General features: G+C 44.2%; 2 protein-coding genes across 2 annotated transcripts in view; one reads left to right on the forward strand and one right to left on the reverse strand.

Moving 5' to 3' along the window:
* The first annotated feature begins 841 nt into the window (after positions 1-841).
* On the forward strand, positions 842-6,345 carry hspa13 (heat shock protein 70 family, member 13). Its single transcript, XM_083637421.1, has 5 exons — positions 842-962; positions 1,424-1,764; positions 2,636-2,849; positions 3,069-3,236; positions 3,894-6,345. The coding sequence occupies exons 1-5, from the start codon at positions 938-940 to the stop codon at positions 4,475-4,477; spliced, it is 1,332 nt and encodes a 443-aa protein (XP_083493547.1). The 5' UTR covers positions 842-937; the 3' UTR covers positions 4,478-6,345.
* Positions 6,346-6,862: 517 nt separating this feature from the next.
* gdpd5b (glycerophosphodiester phosphodiesterase domain containing 5b) overlaps positions 6,863-27,707 on the reverse strand; it is a 91,548-nt gene continuing 70,703 nt past the window's right edge. Inside the window, exons 8-17 of the mRNA XM_083637157.1 lie at positions 26,713-26,858; positions 24,569-24,651; positions 22,072-22,222; positions 16,923-17,144; positions 16,256-16,413; positions 14,899-15,046; positions 12,718-12,800; positions 9,750-9,862; positions 8,794-9,080; positions 6,863-8,403 (exon numbers count right to left, since the gene is read on the reverse strand). Of these exons, the coding sequence (XP_083493283.1) occupies positions 9,067-9,080; positions 9,750-9,862; positions 12,718-12,800; positions 14,899-15,046; positions 16,256-16,413; positions 16,923-17,144; positions 22,072-22,222; positions 24,569-24,651; positions 26,713-26,858 (1,118 nt within the window). The 3' untranslated portion in view covers positions 6,863-8,403; positions 8,794-9,066. The remainder of the gene's footprint in view (positions 8,404-8,793; positions 9,081-9,749; positions 9,863-12,717; positions 12,801-14,898; positions 15,047-16,255; positions 16,414-16,922; positions 17,145-22,071; positions 22,223-24,568; positions 24,652-26,712; positions 26,859-27,707) is intronic.

Below are 27,707 nucleotides of genomic sequence, written 5' to 3' on the forward strand. Positions count from 1 at the left end.
GGGACAGAATGTAGGGAAACAGTGGATGGATAATCCAGAAGGAGGTGGTAATGCAACATAAAGGAAGCCAACTGCCATAAAACACCACAGAAGAAGAAAAAGTTTTTTTCCCAAATTGTGAGAGGCAGCAATGTCCCGCAAGGCATCTATCTAGTCTGCCGGAAAGTCATTAGAAGAAGAAGGAAGGAAGGATTTATTACTGATTATCACTGATGCCATCCTCGAGTGACATCCCTGATGACATCACAATTGCTCATGTGACATTACTGATGACATCACTGATGACATCACAATTGCTCAAGTGACATCACGGATGACATCACTGATGCCATCACTGATGACATCAATCAATCAATCAATCCATCAATCAATCAATCCATCAATCAATTTTATATTTATATAAACCATTGTCAACCATTTTATGTGAAGCACTTTGAATTGCCTCTGTGTATGAAATGTGCTATACAAATAAACTTGACTTGACTTGACTTATATAGCCAAATCAATCAAGTTATCTCAAGGCGCTTTACAAATAGAGCAGCACTGATGACATCACAATCGTGACACACACCCAATTATTATGATTATGATTATGATTATTATTTACGCCCTTCTCAAAACTTCTTCAACAAGGGCGGGGGTGGGAGAGGAAGCGAGAGCCATGGCACGACACTGCAACGTCAGAATGTTGCTAGTGTTCATGGGAACTGTAGTAACACCTAACCGGTTGTTCTGAACCAACGATGGCGATGACATAATCATGAACTACATTACCCAGCAACAACGAAACGCAACAAAATGTTGACGTGTATTTCGGACAAACGCGCAGTCACACACGACACAAAGGCTGTCACAGGCTGTAGTGTCAGGATCAAACAGTTTTTGCCACGTTTTCGTTTCGTTGGCTTGTTTGGCCATTTCGTGACAGAGTGTGACAATGGCCGGAGAAATTTCTATGATTGGTAAGTGAGGTGACAATCATTATGTTTGTAACGTTATAGTTCACCGGCGAGTGGCAGCTGTCAGTGTTAGCTAGCGTTAGCTTAGCGTATACTGGCTAAAGTGCTCTAGTTTGGTTCGGTCCAACTGTACAGTACGTTACCTGTCTGTGTGCCTGTCTGGTGAGAGAGGTCTGAATATTAACAGTATGCCTATTTGAGTCTATTACTTACAGTAATGTTATAGACGGTTAGACCCAGTGATTCTCAACCTTTTTCATATCAAGGACCCCAAATTTAGTGCACATTAAGCTATGATGATGATGCTGATGCTGAAGTTTAACGATATGTCAATTAATAATGCTGAAGTTGCTGCAGTGCGGACTCCCTGGAACAGCCTCAAGAATCCCTGGTGGTCCACGGCGTGGAGAACCATAGACGTAAACATCATGTGTAACTTGTTGTCTAATGTTACCTTACGGCAGGTTCGGTCATCCTGGCCCTCTTCCTGGCTGGGTATCTGGGCCAGCAGTACCTGCCTCCCCCCAAGCCCAGAGTGATCGGTCTGGACCTGGGCACCACCTTCTGCTCTGTGGGCGTGTTCCACCCGGGCACCGGGGAGGTGGAGGTGATCGGAGACGAGGAGGGCAGGAAGAGCATCCCCAGCGCCGTCTCCTTCACCGCCACTGAGGTGCTGGCCGGGCATCAGGCGCAGGACCTGGCTGACAGCAACCCCCAAAACACCATCTACGATGCCAAGAGGTTCATTGGGAAGATATTTGAGCCCGAGGTTCTCGAGCAGGAGAGTGCCCGCTACCCGTTTAAGGTGGGTCATGTTGGAGTTTGATAATCAATTTTATATTTATATAGTGCCAAATCATAACAAGAGTTATCTCAAGGCGCTTTACAAATAGAGCAGGTAGAAGATCAGGCTCTTTATTTTAGACCCAACAATTGAAGCAATTTTCACATGACGCCCTGGTGATTTAAACAATTTCCAAACAAGAGGAGCACGGAAAAAGACCCCTTTAACGGGGAAGAAAACCTTGAGCAGACCAGGCTCTTGGTGGCGTTCATCTGCCATGAGCGGTAGAGAGAGAGAGATGCACAGTGATGGCAGTAATAAGATACCATTAACAACTATAATAAGTAAGAGCATTAAGTAGGAACAGTAATGCACAGTTATGACAGTAGTAACGGTAACAGCTGTAATAAGAACAGGACTAATAACAGTTGTAATAGTAGTGGTGGGTCTCTTCCCACTGGAGTTAGGATCCATTCTGCGTCCATGTCCAGAGCTCCTGCAGGAAATTGAAGACAAAGACTCTGGGAAGAAGCCAAGTCACTAACATGCATGAATGTGAACAGATATGGCTCAGTGTGTCTTGGAAAAGACTTCCCTTAAACGGGAAGAACGATTAATAATTAGTTAAGAAAAGAATCCTCAGATTAATCGATAAGGAAACTATTCATTAGTAGTTGCATCCCTAGAATCTACCAGTTCATTAATTGCCCTGCTCTTTGTAATTTCAGATTAGTGACACTGGGCGAAATTGATCCCGATCAGAGTTCTGTTCACTGTCAGTTGTTTTACCACCCCTCAATTTTCTGACTTCATGCTCTTCCATGTTATTTGCTCTCATCTCTGCATCTTTTCTTCATCTGGACTTCCACCCCCCTCCGTCTCTCTCTCCCAGGTGATCCACAACAACGGCAGTGCGTTGTTTGTCGTCTCCACCAACCGCACCTTCACGGTGAGCCCGGAGTTCATCGGCTCCAGACTGCTTCTGAAGCTGAGGAAAATGGCGGAGCAACAGCTGGGCGTGCCCATCCAGAAAGCCGTCATCTCGGTGCCCGCAGAGTTTGACGAGAGGCAGAGGAACTACACTGCCCGGGCTGCTGCTCTCGCTGGTAAGTACCAGCAAATACTAACTTTCCCCTTCATACAGACTGCTCTCATCCTCATCGTCCTTGAGTCTGAGAAAGGCGCTTTAAATCCAATCTATTATTATTATGACCTGATGAACTGATGATGCTAGAAAAAAAGTCTGTTCATCATATCAAACCCAATATAATATGTACCAACAAATAATATAATAACTAATGTAAGTACTTGTTGCTGTTTGTCAGGCCTGGAGATCCTGCGTGTGATCAACGAGCCCACAGCTGCTGCCATGGCGTACGGCCTCCACAAGGTGGACGTGTTCAACGTGCTGGTGGTGGACCTGGGCGGAGGCACTCTGGACGTGTCGCTGCTCAACAAACAGGGAGGCATGTTCCTCACCAGGTCCATGGCAGGTAGGCAGCTTCAGTAATAACAGATAGTCAGAGTACCAAATATTAGGAACCTTCTGAAGAATGAGCCACATCTTCTCTTGTGCAATCCGTGTTCCAGTTGCGTCAAGACTTAAAATCCTTCTTTTAATCAGTGCCCTCCCCTTCGCTGCACTAGTGCCTCTACTGATCAGTCCTGTTCGGGGAAGTGGGGGGCAACTGGGGGGGGGAATAGCGTGATGCTCCCATGCTTTACGTCTTGCTGGTGAAACTCCTCGCTGTGAGTGTGAGGTGAAAAGAAGTGACTGGCGACTGCACATGTGTCGGAGGAAGCATGTGCTAGTCTACAACTCTCCCCAGCTTGACAGAGGGGGTGGAGCAACAACCGGGACAGCAGGGGGAATTGTTGGGCAGAAAATGGGAGAACGATCCAAAAAACGTAATAAAAAAAGCAAAATAAATTTTTAATGAATTAATACAGGTCATCATAGCTTTCACCCGGATTCACCTGCTCAAACGGAAAAAGCAGGTGGCCCTAATATTTGTTCAGACAATAATCTGGTTAAATTTTAATACCTATAATCTGTGATTTCACAAAGCAGCTTTTGCCTAAATTTGGAAAGGGTGGGGATCGCTCAGAACAGTATTTGATTAATCTTAAATGAATGCTGTTTGTCCCAGGAAACAACAAGCTTGGAGGCCAAGACTTCAGCCAGAGGTTGCTGCAGTACACCATGGAGCTGGTCCAGCAAGAGTTTGGCGTCCCGCTCACTCTCAAAGAGGACATCCACCGTCTGCGGCAGACCGTTGAGGCAGCCAAGATCAACCTCACCCTTCAGCCCAGTGTGGGCGTGCGGGTGCCCCTGCACCTCCACACCCTCGACGGCTCCGCTGCAGCACCCCAAGGCTCTGTTCCGGTGCCCGTTCTCTTTCAAACCGTGATTACCCGCCAGCTGTTTGAGAAGCTCAACGAGGACCTGTTCCAGAAGATCCTGGCTCCTATTGAGACGGTGTTGTCTGAAGGCCACCTGAAGAAAGAGGAGGTGGATGAGATCGTTCTGGTTGGAGGCTCCACTAGAATCCCGCGGATCAGGAGGCTGATCAGCGAGTACTTTGGGAAGGAGCCCAACACGTCTGTAGACCCTGACCTGGCTGTGGTCACCGGCGTGGCCATCCAGGCCGGCATCTTGGGCGGCTCCTGGCCCTTGCAAGTCAGCGCTATAGAAATCCCCAACAGGCACTTGCGTAAGACGAACTTCACTTGAGCTCCTTTTCCCCCCTCTTCTTCTTTTTTTCTAGTTTCTGCTGCGCAGGAATTGCAGCAAAGACAAGACAGAGACACAGACCACAGAGACACAGAGACTTGCCACAAGTCTCAGCAACAAATGTCACTGTCACTCTCATATTTTTAAATGCATATTAGAGACACCACATGATCCCTGGAGACATGCATGATTTTCAGTTTTGCTGTCTGATCGATCGTTAAAATCTTGTTTGTGGAAGGCAGTGGTAACAGAAAAAAAACATACGGTAATTTCATCATCGCATACACTGTATTAGTTTTCAGCCATTGACATTTTGTTTTCAAAGTGACACGTGCTTTGTGGTCCACATGTCTTCATCAGAAGTAATGGACTGAAGTATTGATCCTGTGAAGCAGAGAAGCCTCTGTGGAGCTAAATATGCCAATTCTACCATTGTGTCTGCCATTACATTCAGCTTCAGTGATGGTGGCCAGCTGTGGTACTGTAGATATTGTAGGATTTACAATGGTATTCAATTCAGGGAACAACTACTTTCTTTTGTAAAGGACTGTCCCGTACATCTTCAGCTATTTATTTATTTATTCCCATGAACTGTATGACTGTGTGTGTGTTTGTACTGCATGCCTTTATTGTATTTGTAACATCTTTCCATCAAAGATTGACTCATGATGTGCTTGTGCCTTTTCAGAGAGCTGCTAACTTGTAAGTGAACTGCTAGAAGCTAGTGGCTTGTGGCCAGTTCAGGAAGATGTGATGCTACTCTGTAAAATGCTTTGCATTTGTAAATCAGCACTTTCTGTACATGATTTTAGTTCCTCTGGACGTCACTGGGACAGTGGGACCTTAGTGCTGAGCAGCAGGTTTGCACAATTCATTGAGAAAAACAAAACGGCAACATTGACAGCTGCACAGGTGTTCTGGCCAGGTGCAGAATCCCCTGGCTAACAAGTGAAGGTACATGTTGGAGAAAGCCTTAATTTATATTTACATAGTACTGTAAAGTACTTTTGAATGGAATGTGGTTGTGATCGTTTGCCTCTGAGAGAAAGAAGGGACATTCCTAGTTCTGCACTTTGAGGACTTCCACTTATTGGTCAACTTCACATTCTTGTGCAATAAATAGTACATTGCTTATTTTTGTGGCAGAAGTCAAACATAGTTACACTGGCTAACAATATTTGTGCTACATAAGAGTTGTCTACAACAGCCTGCCACTGTAAGCAGACCTCTTCTGGTAGTGCCATTCAAGGACCAAAGGATGAGCTTTCCTGGTGCCGAGTGAAATTGTTATTGAGAAATGTGTTACTGTCACATCTGGGGAGGCCTGTTTGTGCTTGTAAGAGAGTGCCTAGATTATGACAAATATTTGTTTAATGATTTAATGTAAGGAAATGGTCTGCTTCACCTTCTCTCATTTTGCCTGTAAGTGGACAATATACAGACCGTTATACATTCCTCTATTGAGTTCTATCCAAAATGCAATATACTGTATCCAGTTCAGAATACTTTAAAACTACCTGAAAACCATTATTGATATATCTTAAATACAGATGGCCCCGTGTGGATGAGTGTCACCATGGTACCTGGATTCCTTTAAAAAGTACCAGAACTTATTTCCATTTTCTGCCATAACTTTGTTTTTTTTTGTGTCAATAGTTTTTCAAATGGTGTACATCTCATTTTGTTCATCTAATGGGCCTTTGGTGAAGATGAAGCAATGCTTTGGATACTGTATTAATCAATCCCTATGGAAATAGGGAGAAGAGAATTATGTTCAACTAGGATATATTTTTATATTGTGTGTTTTACTCACTGTCATCAAGTGAGTCTCACCACTTGGAAATTAAAAGGAAGTTAAACTGCTTGCTTATGACCTGCTTGTCAGTCTATTAAAATTCCATTCCTGAACTTGCGGTGTCAGAACCTTTGTTTTTCCTTCATTTGAAATGAACAAGATACAAGATGTAATCAACATCATTGGATTTATTCTTGGGACCCCATTTTCACATCACGGCCCCCCACAGCAAATACATCAGTGTATTTGCATACTGCATGAAAGTAAGCAACATTTGATCTTATGAATGGTTCTATTGAAGCAGACCAGACCCCCCCCCCATTAAGGGTGAAGTTTCTAGAAGCCTAGCCTGCTGACCAATGACTAAACCCCTTAACACGTTCAAAATGTTGAGGCACCAGCCAACATGACATCCATGGCTGTAGAGCAATATGAACGTGAGAATAAAACTGATTGAAAGCATTCTTACACCATAGACGTATTAGCAAATGCAAAGATACCTGGTGACTTTTTTGAATATCCTAGTGGCTTACCTTCCATTTATTTATTTATTTGAGATCCACACAAAAACAAAGAAACCCCCACAAGTTTTCTAGAGTTTTTAATATTGACTTCTGAGGCACAATAATACCCAAAGAAAGTAAAAGAACACAAAAGGCGATCCATTTCTTGAACCTGTGCAGCCCGTTGTGACCCTTGTAGCATCCCTTCAGCAGCTTATAGCTTTCACATTTAAAGCACCCCACTTCATTTACCTAACAGCATTCATCTGTACACCGTCAACCAACGTCAAGATGCATTTACCTAACAGCATTCATCTGTACACCGTCAACCAGCGTCGAGATGCATTTACCTAACAGCATTCATCTGTACACCATCAAGATGCATTTTGGTTGTCAACACAACAATACCAAAGGCTTGATTGCAATTCAGAAGTTGTATAGGAAGTGGAGCGACTTCCATAAGGTCGAGACTATTGCTATTATTATTATTACTGTATTATTATTATACATTATGGTCACATTGTTCAAATGTAATTCTTAGCCAGCTGCAGCATCTCAGACATCGGTTCACCTTTTCAGTACAATAACACACTCAACATAGCACTGCACACGGGGTAAAATATCTACCTGGCCAGAATACACTGTACACATCTTTAAAAAAAAAAAAAAAAAAAAAAAAAAAAAAATCACACTTTCACATGAACCATAACAAGACAACAAATCTGGGTCCCCAAGCCATTTTCATTCGGGTTGCACTGGGAGCACAGCTCACACAAGTCAGTTGATATGGTCATTACTGTCACATGCACTGATCATATGGAGGGGAAGGGGGGTTCAACCTCTACTAAAATAATTATCTTACATACTGTATAATATCTTGTGAATGTTTCACCTGAAAGAGAAGGCAGGACCTCTGTAAACAGCTTGTTCATGTTTTTTTTCTTTTTCATTTTTTTTTAAATATAAATATTAAAGTTGGTAAATATTAAGAACAACACAGCACACTGGAGTGCCGAGAGAAGGCAGGAGCATTATGAGCTACAAGCGTTTTTTTTGTCTCATGCTGTAATAACATAATAACAAGAGTGTCAACTACAGTGCTTAAAATAAAGTGACCACTTTGGGAAATTAGCTTAGAAGAAATGAATCTGGAAATGTTTGTATTTTTTATTTTGAAGAAGCAGGCATTGGTAACTTAGGGGGCCTCTCAGACATTTTCCATGTGAGAGAGGAGGCCACAGGTTTGGCGAGATCATCTCCATCAATAAAAAGTGCTTGTAGTCCCAAACATGACAAGCAAAAACAAAACCTATATACAGAATGTACACAAAGCAACTGGGCGGTAACCAAGTGTGTCTCCGGCGATGCGGGAAGTCTGTCAAGTCGATCACGAGCGCAGAGGGTGGCAGACTTTCACGCAAATCGGGATGCACGAACTAAAACGGGAATAATCTGAACACAACTATGAGCCAAAAGTCACTTGGAGAGCACCGTCGCTTTCCCGTGTGCCTTTACAGTAGATCTCCACAGGGCCAGTCAGGATCACTGGCTGATGCCTGGGTTGGTGTAGTAGTCGAAGCCGTTCTCCACATACAGCTCGTCAGCGCTGCCCACGCCATTGCTCACCTCTGGGGGGCGCCAACGGATTAGGGAAAAGTCAGTGTGTGATGGTTTATCAACATATACGGCCTTTTCACCGCAACCGTTTTGAGGCAGTAAAGCAGGAGGTAAAGCAGGTGTAACCAATAACATTAATGAGGGCCCTGTCACTGGAAAGCCTAAATGGAATTGAACCATCATCAATGGTATTGGTTACACCTGCTTTACATCCTGTTTTACCACCTCAAAACGGTTGCTGTGAAATGGGTCTATTGAACTTATGAAAAATGTCACAATTTGTATCACTCAAACCACATCAGCTCGCAAGGATAAAAAGCAATTGGATAAATGGACGAAATGTAAGAATGAATGAATGAAAGAAATAGAGCAACAACAAGGTCAAACGCTATCAGACTTACCTTTGAACCCCCAGCACTAGAGGCTGCCTAGACAGAATGGGGTGTCTATAAGATCCCCTACACATGACACTGTCTCCAGTGGGGGGGAGGGCAGGAGAGGATGGGTGGATGAAGGATGGACGAATGGGAAGGGGAGAGGTGCAAAAGTAGGCGGAGAGTGGCGGGTTAACGAGGGGGACGGAGCGGGATGGAACGGAGGAAGAAGTCACCGCCGGCGGAGAATGGAGAGATGGTGGGATGGAGAGGAGGTGGTGCACATCACACGGCGGGCTGCTACTGGGGCTGACCTTCATAGGGGGGAAAGAGGAGGAGGAGGAGCAAGAACATTCACAAACACTCAAGAGAGAGATGCATGCTGGGATAGAGTGGCATGCTAGCCGGGTGCAGGGTACTCTCAAAATGGCTGCTTCTCTTCATTCTCTCATTTGGTATGACCAGTTAAACAGCGTCGCCATTTTGTACATCAATGAAACAAAGACTAACAGGGTTCCCACACCTTCTTAAGGACATTCAAGGACTTCCCAGGCCCAATTTCCTCAACTCAAGGACCCAACACGGCATAGTCTGAGACATGGATCAATGTTAATTACTGTTACGACACTGAGAATCTTTTATAATGAGAACTAGCAGGCTTTACAGAAGCTCAGACAACAATTAAAAAGAGAGAAACTTGAAAGTGTCAAAATTTCTCAACTGTGCTGTGTTAAATGTTAAATATATAATAACTTAAATTTCTATTCTTGCACAAAATATATAAATTCAAGCACCTTCAATGACCCATTTCAAGGCTTTAACCCCCCACCCCTCCCTCAAATTTACAAACTTTCAAGGATATCAAGGACCTGTGGGAACCCTGAAAGACTAAAAGTGGAAACAGAAGAAGCCATTTCTGAGCACAGGAACTCAAATAAACACAGCAACAACGACGACACAATCATTATGCGCGAACTGCTTACCGGAGAAGATGAGTTTCTCCTTCATGATGTTGACGTCTCGGCTGGCCCTCCTGACCGCCGCGCTCAGCATGATCTGCTCGGGGTTGTAGCTGCGCATACCGCTCATCCTGAACCTGTGGGGGGGATGGGGGGGGGGGGGTTACACGGGCCCGGTCAGAGGTCGCCTTGGGACACCTGGCATAACCAGCAAGTACTGCTGCCTCTGCTCTCACTGGGCAAGACTGTGTGCCTTCTGACAGGCCAGGCTCCCAAGGGGGGGGGGGGGGGGGGGGGGTAAGACTTAACTTTTACACTGGAATTGTGGACATGTCTGAGGCATAAACATACAGATCTAGTGTACAATAAAGAATGATGGAGCAAAAAAAGATGGCTGAATACAGTGGCGCCCTGCTTTTAGTGTAACTGGAGAGAGTCTTTGAGCAAACAGATTCCTTGGCTGAAGTCATTTGTGTGTTGCTTTAAAGGAGCATGCCACTGAAGTTTTACTAGCTATTACTGATACTGAGGCATTACAATGATCATTCATTGGTTTGTGCTCGTGGTACCAAATCTCTTCTTATCATACACGTGTGTATTGCACAGCATAGAGAAGTCTGAGATTGAATATATTTCGTACACAATGTATTTCAAATCCAATCCAATTTTCAAATCCTATATTGACAATGTATAGTGTAATAATATATAACCCTTATTGATTATATATGGTTTTAGTTATGTTTTCATTGTTTGTATTTCTCTGAATGAATTGTATTGAAATGTGATGTAAGTCGCTTTGGATAAAAGCGTCTGCCAAATGAAATAAAGTAAAGTAATAAAGTAATATGCCCTGTTTTATGACAATATTAAATGATTGTCTTTTTTGCTGTTCATATTTCCATGAGAAAGTGTCATGTGAAGACACAGTGAAGTGTCGGTGTATAACATGTGTAAGTAACACAGAGGATCCCTTCCTAACGACGCGCTGAAGCGTGTTTGCTCTGCTAGGGGGCTTGTGTGACAGACAGACACAGGGCAGAGCTACTCACTTCCTGGAAGTGAAAGCAGTGACTTGCTCTAATAAAAACAACTTTTATTTCAATTAAATTAACTGGGGCACATTAGTCACAAAGCACCACGACTAATGCACCAGTCATCTAAAAACAGAAAGGCAAACAAGCAGGGCTTTGGTCCAAATCACCATCAATAAAAGCCACTCTTGGAGCACTTCCCCTGATGAATGCATTAGCACAGTTCATTTGAGACTTTTAGCCATTTGCTTAATAAGATGGATAATAAATTTCAAATCTCACTGGCGACTAAGTAAAGTGCGGCCAATGCTTTGTGCTGTGCTGTGTGCGTGGGTGGAAAGCATTCGTTTTAGCTGACGGGGATAAAGACGTAAGCTACTCCCTCTAGAGGGAACAGGGAGAAGTGGCAGCAGTGCAGTACAACGATTCAGGTGAGTGAGAAAGAGAGAGAGATGAGAGAATGACAGTGGCAGACAGATGGACAGAAGAGACAGAGTGAGATCAGAGTGACAAGAGAGAGCAACAAAGAATGAAAAAAGAGATTTTTTTTTAAAAAGAAAAACGGTAAAAGAGAGAGACAGGCTTCCCACACCTTCTTAAATACCAGAATTCAAGGACTTTACAAGACCAATTCCCTCAAATTCAAGGTCCTAACACAGGGTTCATTACTGTTACAACACTGAGAATCTTTAACATGAGAACTGCAGTAGCAGGCTTTAGAGTAGCTCACAGACAACTATTAGAAAGAGGCTTGAATATGAGAACATTTCTCAACTGTGCAGTGTTTATATATATATATATATATATATATATATATATATATATATATATAAATAACTTAAATTTCTATTATTGCACAAATTATATAAATTCAACCACTTTCAATGATCCATGTCTATTTATGTCTATTTAAAAAATGTTCAAAGCCTTGATTCCATCCCTCAAATTCACAAACTGTCAAGGCCTTTTTTCCTTTCAATTTGGTCAATTCCCCCCAATACTTTCAATGACCCGTGAGAACTGGGAACCCTGGAGAGAGTGCAAAAGAGGGCAACCGAGAGAAAGAATGACAAAGAGAGAGAGAGAGAGAGAGAGAGAGAGAGAAAGAGGTGAAAGGAGAGAAGAGTGCGGGTCAGAAGAGGTGACCCAGTTACCTGATCATGTGATAGCTGAGAAAGGATGCCAGAATGCAGCAGAAGGAGAAGAGCATGCACGTCAGGCAGAGGAGAGAGGACGGGAGGAGGAAGGAAGGAAGGAAGGAACGGGGGAGAAAAAAGGACAAAAACAAGGCAGGAGACAAGAGAGAGGTTTAGTTGAGAAGCCGGCAGAAGCTGCCGAAAACCCGGCTAAGCAGAGCGAAGCCGCCAAAAGGCCTACTGCCCCTCCATCCCAGACAGAGACGGTGTCACAGGGACATCTGCCTCTGGAGCGCTTAGACAACTCCGGAGGAAAAGAAAAAGAAGAAACGGACTCCAACAAAGGCATAAAAACAATGAAGGAGCGTGAAAGGATTTGCACTTTAAGAGGAGATGTGCTCATGTTGAGGACAGCGCTCCTCTGTTCTCACTGGGAGGAATACTTGGGGAGTAGACAACAAAAACACATCGTAATATAGCTTAACTTTCCTTGGAGTCATTTTTTTTTTTAAATTAAAACATAAAGCAATGGCAGCATTATCTGTGCACTGTTCTTTTGAATGTTCTTTTGTGTGTTTGTTGGGAGAGATTTTATGTGAAGGTTGCCATACTGGTGGTATGGCCGTAATTAGCAGCAATTAGTAATATGTGTTCATGTGGGTTTGAAAAGAGATAGACAAAAACACAAAGAAAAACAGAGAAAACAAGAGCAGCGTTGACTTTCCTCCCCATACATAACTAGACAAGTGACAATGAGAAGGTTGAACTGATGTACGTATACTCAATGACGTGAGGAGAGTTACATCACTGAGTGACCATACTTACTTCTGGAAAATGAATATTCCTATGACTACAGCAAAGGAAATGAGGTCTGCAGACACCCAAATCAGGCAGTATTCATCTGGGCTCTGGAAACACGCACGCACGCACACACACGCGCACACACGCACACACGCACACACACACACACACACACACACACACACACACACACACACACACACACACACACACACACACACACACACAATTTATTTGTGTTTACATTTAGACAAAAAAAAAATCCTTGAACACAAACAATAATAGATGCACAAACAATGGGAAATCTCATAATGACAAATGTATCTAGTCTGAATCTATGGATAAAGGAAACAGCGCCTCCTCCAAATGTGGCGACTGCCAATTATTGCAGAAATGGAGCAGACTTTGGCCGGGTGCCTTGGCTCTTGTCCAGGCAGTCCTGCCCTCTGCAGACCACTTACAACCAGCCTATGGACCAAGGCTTCCAAATATGAATACAAGCAATTTATATTTGTACCCAAGCTGTATAATAACATCCTTGAGCAGTTGGTACTTCAAAACCTTGGTGATAAAAGCTTCTTCCAGATTGGAATCAAAAGCACACCCCACTTCCACAATGGTGGCCTCTCTACTGTCCTCATCGACGACAACATCATCAGGTGTATTGGCTGTCACATTTAAAAATATGTCATAATCACTATTACACAGTTTGAATATGACAGTTGAAACAGAGGACTGTTTATAGATTTCAACAGAGGATGGAACATATGGCGTTATGTCTTTAACTAGCAGGTCACCAATTCTGACACACACACACACACACACACACACACACACGGTCTCACTTTTCTTGTATTTGTGCAGGACAAACCACCAGGTGGCGCTGTGTGTCAACAATTCAAAGCCAAAAGCCATGTCTATCCTCTCAGCCAGTGGTTCTCAACGTGGGGTCCGGGGACTACCATGGGTCCTTGACGGGGTCCCCAGGAAATTGATGAATAATTAAACTTCAGCATTATTTCATTTACAAGAAGTTTGAATCAATTAATTAAGTTAAATTAAGAATACAGAAGATCATAATTTCATTGTTTTCTCTCTACCTACAATATATAGTCATGGAATTGTGGACAAAATCATATCTATAAAAAACAAATCACAGATTTGGGTCTGAAGGACAAAATCTCATCAATTGGGACTAAAATATGAAAGAAATATTTCTATTCCACTTCATGGATCATGCAGTGCTTCTTTGTGATGTGCATCCTTTTGAGTTGAAATCATACGCAGTGAAACACTTGCATGGGGGATAAATACGTGCTCTCACATGCCTTAACAAGCTCAGTGAAAGTGATGATCAGGCACAGATTGCAGCTAACAAACAGGATGGCAGATGTGGTGGCAGCCTGAACTCTGCCTGTCATGTTGTGATGCGGCGCCCCGTGTGGCAGTGTGGAGAGGGACACCGGGGAGGGCACATGGCACAGCGCATGCAGGGAAATGAACCCAGCGTGCCACAGTGTGGCTGCTATGCATGTGGAGAGGCTTAAGGGAGGTTTCAACTCGAAAACCACGAGTCACGGCACGCACTACAGGAAAAGTTTGTCATAATATTATGTGTTTGGGTGTTATGAGTGTTGAAAACAACAGGAGCGCCTTCTCTATCCACGCAATAGGCAGAGCAGATGATTCCAGCCTAGATAGCTGGATGATTTCCGCCTTTTGATAGCAGCTATTAAAATCCAATATCGTAAAAAAAAAAAAAAAAAAAAAACGTACGAAGGATGCAATCAGGAAAAGCGGGGGAAAAAAGCATGTACAGTATATGATGAACACTGTTAGAAATGAATCACCAGTTTTGTATCTAAAAACACAATAATGATTCAACATATATCCAGTTAAGCTTTTATATGTGCAGTTATAAACACCAGTGTCTGGTCCCTCTTTTCCAGGAAAAATCCTCTGACGCACAGGAAGTGATGTGTTTTATATCTCTGGCAGCAGCAACAGCGGTTTGTTTGTAATAATGAGTAGAGGAAGAACTGGCTCCTTGGCATGAGCAGTGATAACAAGACACTATGGTTGAACAGACAAAGAAAAGAGCGCCACCTACAGAAACTCAAACTGCATCAACGGAAAATCCATGAAAAAGGAGATCACAGTAGCCTACTGGAGAAAGGTGGGTGAGGTTGAGGGTCGGGGGCTTACCATGAGCCAGATGGGGTAAGGCACCTTCTTGAGGATATGTGGGGCCTCAGAGGAGACGGATGACACCCCGCTGCACCAAAGCATGGAGTACAGCCAGGGCTCGTTGACGGTGTAGAGGGTGAGGCTGATGTTGTTCTGCGAGAACTCACTGGAGGCAGATTCAAAACAGGCAAGGTTAGTTAGTAGATCCACTGTCAAGTCAAGTCAAGTTTATTTGTATAGCCCTAATTCACAAGCATGTCTCAGAGGACTTCACAGAGAATATATCTTGATAAATCTAGCTGACACAACAATAACAGTAATACTAATAAACAACATGATTGAATAATCATATAATAGAGACAGAGAAGGGGAGAAAGGGGGAGGGAAAGTGGGGGAGGAGAGAGCAGGGAAAGGGAGGAGGTGGGGAGGGAGAGAGGTAGGAAGAGAGCAGGGGAAGGGGGAAGAGGAGGGAAAGCAGAACAGATAGGATATACTGGGGCTGGGCAAGACGGTCATGAGTGGACGGAAAAATTTAGCAATCAATTTATGTATTAGGGGTGTCGGAAATTAATCGTTTAATCGATGCATCGCGATGCGGACGTGTCGCGATGCATCAAATCGGAACGTTGACAGATAATCGCTGAATCGTTGATGTTTTAATTTATGTTGACATTCGGATTTTAAAGCACATTCTAAGTAAAAAAGGGAGTTGAGATTTATCTGACTGTTTGTATTAATTGATGAAAGTAGCCATGTGCAGTAATAATATAGAAAATTGAGGATGTGATACTTGGAGCTGCAATACTTTGAATCTGTATCGAGATGCATCGTGGAATCGTAATCGAATCGAATTGTGAGGCTAGTGAAGATTCACAGCCCTATTATGTATTATATTTACCAGGCAAAATGAGGCACTGAATAAACAAGAAACAAATGGACATTTAACGGCCAGCCCGAGGGCAAACAGCAGCTACTCAATCCACCTGGTCATCCCGCTGCAGCGGCCCAGGTATCTGGTAATCTGCCCTGTCCTACTCTACTCTAATCTTAGCCTGAACACTAATCAATCAAGAGGTCCAGCTCAGAGGTATCCAAAGTGAGAGGTGGGCCTCCCCAGGGGGGCTCAACAGTTTGAGGGGAGGTTCAGCAAGTGATTTATTTTAGTTATTTCAGTTATTTGAATAAGAGTGAAGGCAGCTTTTTCATGGAGCTTTTTCCATGCTATTTCTGAGAGGGGGCCCATGGTCTCAGACTTTGGAATCCTCTGGTCTAGCCAATTTATAGCCTACAGTTAGGCTGTAGCTAATCTATAGCCTAGCCCTCACATGTGTGTGTGTGTGTGTGTGTGTGTGCGTGTCTGTGTGCATGCTCCTACCGGATGTCCTGTGTGCTGGCCTGGTTGTATCTGAGCAGCAACCTGGTGATGCCGTGCTGATGGAGACTCTGAGGAGTTTGTTTCTCCAGCGAGGTCTGGACCAGGCCAGGGGCCGCCTGCCTCACCCGAGCTCGCTCCTCATCCAGAGTCCACATCACCTACACACACGTTCGTAGGGGGGGGAACGGCAATGGGATTTTTGCATGGGAATTTCAGTTAAATGCATGAAATAAGGTCTGTGGTTATAAGAAGTTTATGAAACAGCAGGATAATCTTCACAAATGAGGACCACTTTTATGATTTTTGAAAAAAAAAATCTGAAAATCACCTAAAAAGAAAACGTATTTACGCATGAAGTCATATAAGTGGTCCTCGTTTGTGAAGATTATCTTGCTGAACACAAACAAAACAAAACTTCCATTGCCTTTTACACGTATGAGCCAGAAGAATTCCTGTGGTGCTCTACAGTACTGTATATCAGTGCAATTAATTAATTAATTCACAACAAAGACAGTAGGTGATGGCACATTTGGGGCACGGGGTGTGTGTGTGTGGGGGGGGGGGGCTGACAGAAAAACTTTGGGGACCCCTGCCTGTATTCTGTGTTTTGTGATGCTACCCTCCTCAGCCCCTGCAGCAGCTGGGTGTGTGTGACCCCTAAACTCACCAGGCTCTGAGGCGCCCCAGACAGCCTGATGGCCTGCAGGGTGTCGTCGATCCAGCTGTGGTAGCAGGGGTGGCCGGGCGGCGGCCTCCTCAGCCGGAACACCACGCTGCAGTTGTTGGCGGAGGCCAGACTAAGAAGCCTCTTCAGGCTGCACACGCTCTGGTTGGTCACCAGGTGCTTCTCCCGCGGGGACAGGGTGTGCACCGTCCAGAAGGGGTCGTCCTGGAGCACAGGGGGACGGGAGAGCGGGAGGACGCACGCAACATGGGGGTCACTTATCAGACAACCATGAAAAGCATGAAAAGAGAAAAGCCTTTGTCCTGTGAAACTGCCATTGTTACATGTTCCATTCTGTTTAGGGCCACCTGTGCAAAAAACATGCATGCATTCATGGCCCATTCATGGCCAGGTGCTTCCAATGAAAGCAACCATCAGCTGGCATAAAGCGACGTAAAGAGATAACTCCAATCCAACAAGATGGAACACAAAAACAAAAAACGACTACTTTAACCGTAGTTTAACCGTAGCCAAAGATTGAAGCGGATGTGTCTTGAGCCTAAAAATCCCTAAAATCCAAAATACATATATTCCCTCTCACCTGTAGTGCTATTTATCCATCTATATCGTTTTGGGATAGTTGCCTGAGTTTTGGAGATATCGGCCGCAGAGATGTCTGCCTTCTCTTGAATACAATGGAACTGGATGGCACTCGGCTTGTGGTGCTCAAAATGCCAAAGAAATACATTTGAAAAACTCAACAGGAACTATTTTCTTTTGCAGTGTCATGTAGGAACTAGCTAGCAGCTAGCGGGTGTAGTTCGGTCAAAATAAAATAGTTGGTCTGTGGATTATCTTGAGTAACGGGGTCATGATTTCTGGAAAGAGACATTGCTGTTGAGTTTATCCATTGTATTGGAGTGAAGGCAGAAACTCTGCGACCGATATCTCCAAAACTCAGGCAACTAACACAAAACGATATAGATGGGTAAATAGCACTACAGGTGAGAGGAAAAATATCTATTTTGGATTTTAGGGTGAGCTGTTCCTTTAATAGTCTGTATTCAAATGAGGGCTCAAGACACAGTCGGCAAAGGAAAGTGCATGGACGCAACTTCTGTCATCACACATTAAGGTACATTATGAGGGAGATCCTCTGAAATGTAGAATACAGTAGAGTATGAAGTAAAATAGTCAAAGCACTAGACTATAAAAGGATTCAGTAGAGTATGAAGTAAAATAGTCAAAGTACTAGAGTATCAAAGGATACACTAAAGTGGAAAAGAGGGAATGAGAGTGCCACAGTGCATCTGGAATCCTCTAGTGCTGTAATCAGTTTGAACAAAACCCACTATATTCACATTTTGTTAGACATTTTACTGAAGCTCTTATCTACAAAGACTTCAAATTAATACATGATTCATATTCCGGCATAATTCCACTTGAATCTGACATTGAAAATGTCCAGTGCCCTCCAGTGTTACATTGAAAATGGGAATTTTAAAGGCTTCAAACAGTGAGTCTCTTCAGATATCAGATATTCTCTTCCTCGTGCAGAATATGATAACTGCATTTTCTGTCTGCAGAAAATCAGGAATACAACAAAGGACTGGACCATTTCTCCAATTCATGGGTGCGGTTATGGTACGGACCCAAAACAGTGAAAAAGAGCGTGAGCTCGAAACGTCACGGGGTAATAAATAGGGGTGTCACGATACACTAATTTCACGATACGACACGATACACGATATTGGGTTCACGATAACGATACGATACGATATTTTAACACATTGAGTGCCAGCCATTTTTTCAATCCTGTAGGTAAGTTGTGCCAGGTTTTTTTTTTAGGATTCTGGCTCATTTTACAAGAGCCGAGGATTATTTTCTGTTAAGACTTCGTGAACACCAATCATCTAAAAATAACTAATAGAATGTGTGCTTTCTCTGTCTAAAAGAGTTAGTTTGCAGAGTTAGTAGTTATGTAGATATTAGCCGTTGAGTACAGCATGGTTTCAGAGATTTTCAGAGAGTTTGGAGATAAATGGATTTTTAGAACCACCTCACGTGCCTGTGATTATGGGTGCCCTTGTCTCCCACTCTGTGTGCTCTCTCTCTCTCTCTCTCTCTCTCTCTCCTCTCTCTCTCTCTCTCCTCTCTCTCTCTCTCTCTCTCTCTCTCTCTCTGAGAGAGAGAGAGAGAGAGAGAGAGAGAGTGTGTGTGTGTCTCCAAACTCCTCCCTCCGTCTGTGCTGCGGAGTGCTCTGCTGCTGGGAGTTTGAGCAGCGAGTTTGAGCAGCCTCTCTCCCTGGCAGCGAGTGTGGATAGGTCTCACTGTCTCTTGGGTTTGAGAGCCCCGATGAAGCCCCGTGCGACTCTAGGCTTTATGCTGCTCACCCAGTCCATTTCTGGAACCCCCCACCGCAGCAGCGCGAAAGCGTCCCCGCCTACAGTATGAGAATGAGGCTCGTTCGTTTCTGACTGTAAAATCGCCAAGCCATTTCCGCGGGAGGCGGCTGCTTTTGGTTGACTTTATCTCTGTCGGGAGAGGACCGTCGCCACCTAGCTGGTCGGTAAAATAGATTATACACATTCAATACTTCCAATATCTCCATAGGAGACGCGGGGGGCATTGATCCACGTACAGTAGCACCGTCAAAAAAACGCCCAGCTATTTCCTTGAAAATTAGAATGCTTTCTCCAGCACGGAAAGCCACAGCCACGGGTCCCGTGGCTGTGGCTTTCTCTCTGTCTCTGTCTGGAGAGAACTGTCGCCACTTAGTGGTCGGTAAAATAGATTATACACATTCTCTTCCTCCAATAGTGATATAGAAGACGTAAAAGGGGTTGATTGATGTCCCACCGTCAAAAAAAAAAAATGTTTATGTAAGACGAGATAGCTCGTCTATGGCACTTAACCGTTGGATTATGTAAGACGAGATATCTCGGCTATGGCACTCAACGTGTTAACAATTTTTTTTTAACAAAAGTAAATAATTTTTATGTATTTATTTATCATTTATTTAACCATGTGAGTCCCGTTGAAAACGAAACCTCTTTTCAAGGGAGCCCTGGGAAAATACTGGAAAAATAGTCTTTCATTTGAAATACACAAAATACAAAACAAATGCTGTTTTTGGAAAATTGTTATTATAATAACTATAAAACAACATGGAAGATAATGCTTCTCTTGCAATAGAATGTGTCACACTGTCACAAACTAAATGTTTGTTGCATGGTGAAAGAAAAATAAAGTATACAATCTATTTCTTAAATAACTCATGCTCAATGGTCCCTAAACTTATGTAATCTTATGTACCCCTTGAGCTGTTTTGCCATGCCAGTAGTAGTCTACCCCCTCACTCATGCCATGCGTGTTGATTCTGCTAAATTTGTTCTATTATTATTCAGGAGCAAAAAAAAAAAAAAAAAAAAAATTTTTTTTTACGATATCATTTTTTTCTGACGATACGAATATCGTGACGTTTCGATATCGCGATATATCGTGCGACGAAATATCGTGACACCCCTAGTAATAAATCAGCTTAGCTTCAGTGTGCAGACTACTTTTTCATCTACTGCGGTTATGGTACGGACGCAGACAGCCTGGCTCAAATAGTATTTCCAAATAATTCTCATGGATTTTTCTGACTTGTTTGGAGGAGCAGATGAGGTTTATTGCATTCAGAGTGTAAAGGTCCGTACACATCGGGAGCGTTTTTTTAACACGTTCACTGCCGTGGACGAGATATCTCGTCAAGCAGAAACCAACGGTTGACTGCCGTGGACGAGATATCTCGTCCAAATTTTTTTTTTTTTTTTTTGACGGTGGGACGTCGATCAACCCCTTTTACATCTCCTATGAAAATATGGGAGGTATTGAATGTGTATAATCTATTTTACCGACCCACTAAGTGGCGACAGTGCTCTCCAGACTAGACGAAGCCAAGCAAAAACAGCCGCGTGAGGAAGCCATTCTCATGAAAATGGATTGGCGAAAACGCTTTCGCTTTTGCGCAGGGAGCTGGCGGTGGGGGATTGCAAATTTGCATAATAGATTATGGGTGCAACACACTTTGAAACACGCAGCATAAATAAGACCAGAATCGCAAAAGCTTCATCAAAGCTCTCAACTGAAACCCCAAGAAACGAGCGAGCCCATCCAGACTCGCCCGACGAGGGGCAGCCAGGCAGCACAGACAGCAACTCGCTTGTCACACACCCGCTGCAGCCACGGAGGGAAGAGGAGAACACACACGGAGGGAGGAGTTTGAAGGAGAGGGGGGTTTCCTGCTGTTATGGAGGAAATTACTGTTCAAAACTATTGTTTAGATGTCTGACGTCTTACTGATGCCAAAAATAAATGGTTAAAGTGACTGTTCTATCGAATTTCACAAAAAGCCATTTATCTCAGCTTAAATTTTCAGACGCTGAAACCATGCTGTATTCAACTGCTAATCCCTACATAACTACTAACTCTACAAACTAACTCTTTTAGACAGAGAAAGCACACATTCTATTAGTTCTTTTGAGATATTTTGTGTTCACAAAATACTAGCAGAAAATAATCCTCGGCTCTTGAAAGATGAGCCAGAATCCTCAAAAAAAAACCTTGGCAGAAGCTACCTACAGTAAAAAAAAAACTGGTGGCAGTGAATGTGTTAATGTGATTAATTTGCACGTCAATAATATTTTCCGAACCTATATCAGTCAATGCAACCGTGCATACCAACGGCGAAGTTTCGCTGAGCGTTGTTGCGGCGTTTATCTTTTTGAACCACGGTCGATTTTTCGCTTCTGACGTGTACACATCTGTGGCTGTGATTGACAGGTGGGTCAAAATTCGCATCGCAATTTCGTGCCGTATATTCGCATCGCTCTTGATGTGTAAGGACCTTAAGTCAGTCAGAGATTTTTTCCCTTCTTTCCCGTATTTTCACTGCATTTTCTCTCCATTGTACTTGACCAATTGCCCCGAACTGTCCCGGTCGTTGCTCCACTCCCTCCATCAATCTGGGGAGAGTTGTAGACTAGCACCTGCCTCCTCTGATACATGTGCAGTCGCGAGTCGCTTCTTTTCACCTGACAGCGAGGAGTTTCACCGGCAGGACATAGCGTGTGGGAGGATCACACAAAGGGGGGTGGGGGGCGGCTACCTTGAGGAACCACTGTCCCGCGTTGAGCTCCTGTAGATCTGTCCAGTTGAAGAGTGAGGCGTCCTCCATCCGTCTCTCTGGGAAAACCTTCTCTATGTCCGTGGTCCTCTGCAGGCTGCGGTCGTGCATCAGGAACGGCACACCGTCCAGACTGGGGACCACAAGGGGGCGCCACACAGGTTCAAGGACAAGAGTCAAGTCATTTCAAAGGATCGGAAGGTGGAAAGAAGGGAGGGGGAGATAGAGAGTGAGAGATAGAATCATTTGGAGAGCAATTCATGAATTGAATAGAATTAGAATCATAGTGTGTTTGAGCAAATAATATTCACTACTGTATGAATGATGAGTATACTGGGTATATGGGGATACTGTCGTTTTTGAGATTTGTTTTTAATTCAAATTCGATGTGTGTTTGTGTGTGTGTGGGATGGGTACTAGGTAGGTACTACTAACAATTAATTTCCAAAATATTATATATCCATGAGAGAGAGAGAGAGAGAGAGAGAGAGAGTGTGTGTGTGTGTGTGTGTGTGTGCATGACACGTGTGTGCGAGCAAGTGTGCTGCAGCAGTGGAGGCTCACTGTTGCTCTGGTTGTCATCAGTTCTAATTAGTCAGCTTAGTCAGGAACCCACCTGTCAGCAGCCCTCATCCCATACCACGCCCCACTACAGCACCCCCCCCCCCCCCACCACACACACACTTTCCATCCCATACCACGCCCCACTACAGCATCCCCCCCCCCTCTCTGAGTCTTCTCTCTGCTCGGCCTGTCAGCTCGCATCAAGCCTCCCTCTACTATCTACTGATCTAGCCAGCCCACTGCCACAAGCCTCTGACTGTCTACCACACACGCACTCATTAAGAGGAAGATCATACTCTGTTACTTTCATTTCAAAGTCCTCATATTGCTTTGCTTATCAACTCCATTTTTCTTTTTTGATAAATCAATCGCACCATTTATTTGTGCACTAGTGCACTTTCCATCCAAACTACTCTTCTATGCAGCCAATCAAGCCACTTCAGCTTGAGCCCACATCAACTGAGAACTAATTATATTACACAACTCCAACCAGGGACCAACCAGGACCCAATGGGCTTGGATCAAGTCAGTTCTTGCTTACCGGTACCAGGTTGGAAAAACATATTATTAAAGGTCCCATTCTGTGCAAAAGCTGTTTTTACTTGTAAATGCATATATACTGCTGTCATCCCTCCCTGTAATGAGTGGTCACAAGCTCAGAACTGCCACAGTTGGATTTGTCCCTATCCAGCTTCCCCCTGCAGTCTCCTTCAAGCCACGCCCCCTAACGCTCTGTTCCCCAGACGGGGTATTAATTTGGGACGTCACGATGGTCCTCAAGCATACTGCGCGCGTCTCTCTCACACAAGCTACCTGCACCATTTTGTCTATAGCCACAAAATTAACACTTATAGCTGGAGCGACGCCAACTGTATGTGATCCAGCAACTGCGGAGGTGCATTCGGTAAGTCTAGGCATTTTGAGATGTCCTCTTTAGCGTAGCAACCATTAAGTTAGCGATAGCTCGCAACCTAGCGTGCTGGTCCACAGACGCTAATCTGATTGGGAACTGTTAGTTCTTCTGAATATATTATAGAAACAGACCATTCTTGGGAAGCGACGAGATGAGGAAGTGAGAACTCCGTCACAACAAACGGGGTTGCTATATTTTTGACAAATTAATCCAGAATCATGTTTTATGGACCAGAGACACACGTTTTTAAGAGGTTACAGCTGCACGAATTGGGACATTTAAAATGATCAGGACATTATCATTATGAAATTATTACCAATTTGGGGATTTAGCTGCGAGTTTTGACTCACAAAAAGGCCCATGGTTTTGCCCCCGTTTGTCAGGAGGACATCTCAAAAAGTCATGAATGGATTCACACGAAACTTGGCAGAAAGGTTGGTCACGGGCCAACTTAGAAGTGATTAACTTTCCACGTCCACTGGCCAAAAGGGGGCGTGGCAATGGGCGTGTTCAACCACAAAAAGGCGCCTAACTTCCACATGGATTCATGTAACACCACAAAACTTTGTAGAAAGGTTGGTCATCTGCCAAGGACCAACTGATTAACCTTCCACGCCCACTAGCCAAAAGGGGGCATGGCAATGGAGGTAGCCAATCACAAAAAGACCCTTAAATTCCAAACGGATTGACGCAACGCGCCGTGGCGGAGGTATGCACTCTACCAAGTGCCCTCTACTGTACTTTGAATTTGTGTTGGGGTCAGGCGCAGATGTTCCAGCCTGAGTTAAGCTCTACTTAGATTGTCTCTGCTGCTCCAGGCAAGCTGTTTGATGATGACCCTAGTCTTAAGATGATGAGAGGAAACTCAACGCTGTTTTGCTCATTCAGGAAAGGAGGCCCAGCAGAGCGGTGCAGTCAGTCAGACATCACATGACCCAGAGTTTGTGTGTCTCTGTCAGTCTGCTGCTTGTGCTGATGTATTGATTCTGTGTGTGCGTGTACCTGATGACAACGTCAACCTCCAGTCCAGTGACGTTCATCTGCAGAGCTCGCTTGAAGGACAATAGTGTGTTCTCTGGAGCAAGCTGGAGATGCATGCACACGCACGCACGCACGCACGCACGCACACACGCACACAGAGTGAGAGAGCACGGTCAGTACCTGATTGATTGTCAAGCCTGTAACAATATCCTGTAAGTGACCTTATATTATATTAGTCGCTATGTTACATGAATGGTAAAGCTGTATAACAGAAGTTCTCAAATGTTTTTCAGCCAAGGACCCCTTATAAGATAGAAAATATACCGGGGACCCCCTCATTCTGATTTTGGGCTCAGCTTGTTTCCACGCTAACGTGCTTGACATTTAAATTGATAGGTTTGTCAGATTAGATTTTTGTTTTTGTTTTGGTCAGATTAGATTCCCCCCCCACCCCCTGAAAACTTTTTGCGGACCCCCTGGCAAAGTGCCATGGACCCCCATTTGAGAACCACTGCTGTATACGACTAAGAATAAGAGCTTTTTCTTCATCGTGAGGAAGGTTATATTATAGACGTGCAAGTCAAACCATACAACTCTATGATATACTGTAATATCACAGAGATGTGTGAAAATCAGACCCCTCACCCTCTGAACATGAAGGAATGTTGTCAAGTGAACACGCCCGTGCTTTGGATCGCTGTTTAACTCTTCAAGTCGAGGCTATGAACCAATAGCAAACCAAGTCAAACACGACTCAGTACAAAAGGCCTTGTGAGTAAAGCTGATAATGGTCAGTGACAGCAGAGGTGAAACCACGGTGGGTAAGGAAGGATGAAGCTGCGCGTGTTGCAACAATCAATGCAAAGTGCTTCTGGGAAATGGAGTCCAGTCATGTGACCTGCTCCTATGGGAGTTTCTCACAGCCTCGCAGCAGAGCCACTCCTAATTCTACATTCCACTGTGTTGATTGAGCAGGGGTGTGTTTGTGAGAGTGAGAGTGAGAGCGATGTTACCGGGAAACCACCGTCAATTCCCATCCAAGTGTGTTGCATAAACAACCGGCAGGCAAAACACATCAATCTTTCTTCAGGTAACATCAAGAAACAATCAAATTAAACCCAAGCACATAAATCTAAGTTCCAATGCTGCAATGTGCTTGGGTCTGCATAAATCATATTTAGAGTGTAGCATTCGATTGCATACTCATCCGAGGCTCTAAGAAGAGGCTCTGAAGACATACTGCAATGGTCTATAGGAGACACGATACAACTGAAAACAACCTAACAGACAGAAGTGAATCTCATTAAAGAAATCCCCAACTGATTCTCCTACATATCATGCTGCCCAGTGAAGTGATATTCCTCCCTCTCCTTCTCTTTGCTCGATGAGGCTCCACGAAACACAGCAGAGAGCGAGCGCACCCCGACTCTGCCATGCATCACGACCGAACGCCGGTCCCTTTCTGGGCTATTTTCAGTTCCATAAACCACAAGGTCGTTAACAGACTAGAATAGCTCTGGGTTGTGCAGGAGAAGAAATATAAATGAGAAGCAAAGAAGAAAAACCTATAGGGGGCAATAGAAGTTTTTCCTCCGTCTTCTCCTCATCAGAATTCTTCTTTAAAGTGGCTCTTTAAACTCTGCATGTTACCAACACTGTGAGGGCTTGAGGCTGTAGCTCAGAGTGGAAGAGCAGTGGTTCTCAAACATTTCCATGTCAAGCACCCCTAAACTGACCCAGATTAGACCACGGACCCCCATTTGATAAGATCTTGTCCCGGGGGTCCTTGCCTGGATACCAGGGTCCCCCATCTGATAGGATTTTTGCTTTTATTACAGAAAGTGTATGAAACACATGATCAAAATAGTCATACATTCTGTCATTGTGTTACTTATGGATGGAATTATCGTGAAAATATATGCCCGTTTTTGCTGGGGACCCTGGAACCCCCTTTAGGACCCCTGGGGATCCCCGCCGTGGCTCCTCGGACCGCACTTTAAGAACAACTGTGTAAAAGCATGACATTAACACTGCTGTAGGACTGAAGTGTTTTCCCCATTGGGGCTACCAGTAGGCTGCTAAAGTGTATGTGCTCGTGTAAAAAGTGGTTTCAAACCCCCACAAACCCCACATTTTGATTGGAGGATGGAGGTCAGCGGACTCACCATGGGGGCTCCCTGGTGGCCAATGACATCAGGGCGTGGTTTGAGGTCGGTGCGGTCCATGATGCAGGGCGAGGCGATGGACAGAGGGACGATGTAGAGACCCAGTAAGACACTGAGATACAGCAGCAGCACCACCACCTGGAACCCTGGGGGACAGAGACACACCAACACACCCCAGCTTCACTCTTATTCATGACTATGAACAAGGAAATGCAGACTAACTGATCCTATCCATGATTTTAATGCAAAGGTTGAATGTCAAAATGTACATCTGTATATTATGTATATCTGCATACAATTGTCACTCTTATGATTCTGTGACAATTCTGTGACAATATTGTTAAGTGGTTTCACCTGTGTGCCCAGTAATTAATGTGGTGCATAATGCTAGGTGAGGTTGCTATCAATTTTCTCATTGCAGGACGGTAAATTGATAGAAGCCTAAAGATGATGACAGTCTAGGCCAGTTCATTTTGCAAAGCGATGATGTGACAACCTTTGGTGAATGTGAGTGAATGCGTGATGGCCAGCACTGACTCCAGGGGCCAAGGAAATACAGCTTCCCCTGCAAAATCTCAGTGGAGTCAGGGATGAAGGATTTTGCTGCACAAGCACACCCACCCACCCACCCACACCCACACCCACACACCACACGGGGGGGGGGGGGGGGTTGTATTCGTTTCAAGGTCAAATCCATGGAGAGGTTGAACACGTCAGACAACTCTTGTTCCAAAGAGAAGACTGAGAGCCTTCACCCAGACACACATACATCAACATGTCCCTCCCTCTTCACACAAAGTGAGAGAAACCTGGCCAAGACCTGTCCAACTCAGCAAGGCTGTGCTAAAGCAGAATGTTCTGTTGCAGCTAAACAGAAAAACATCTCCTTTATTAGATTTAAACATGTCACAATGCAAAACACAATACACTTGCCCAAGAGAGCACAGTCACAGGAGAAAAGTGCTTGTGCAACTTAAGAGTAAAGCTCTCCAGCC

Source organism: Poromitra crassiceps (assembly GCF_964638095.1).
Source record: "Poromitra crassiceps genome assembly, chromosome: 5".
NCBI classification, from domain to species: domain Eukaryota; kingdom Metazoa; phylum Chordata; class Actinopteri; order Beryciformes; family Melamphaidae; genus Poromitra; species Poromitra crassiceps.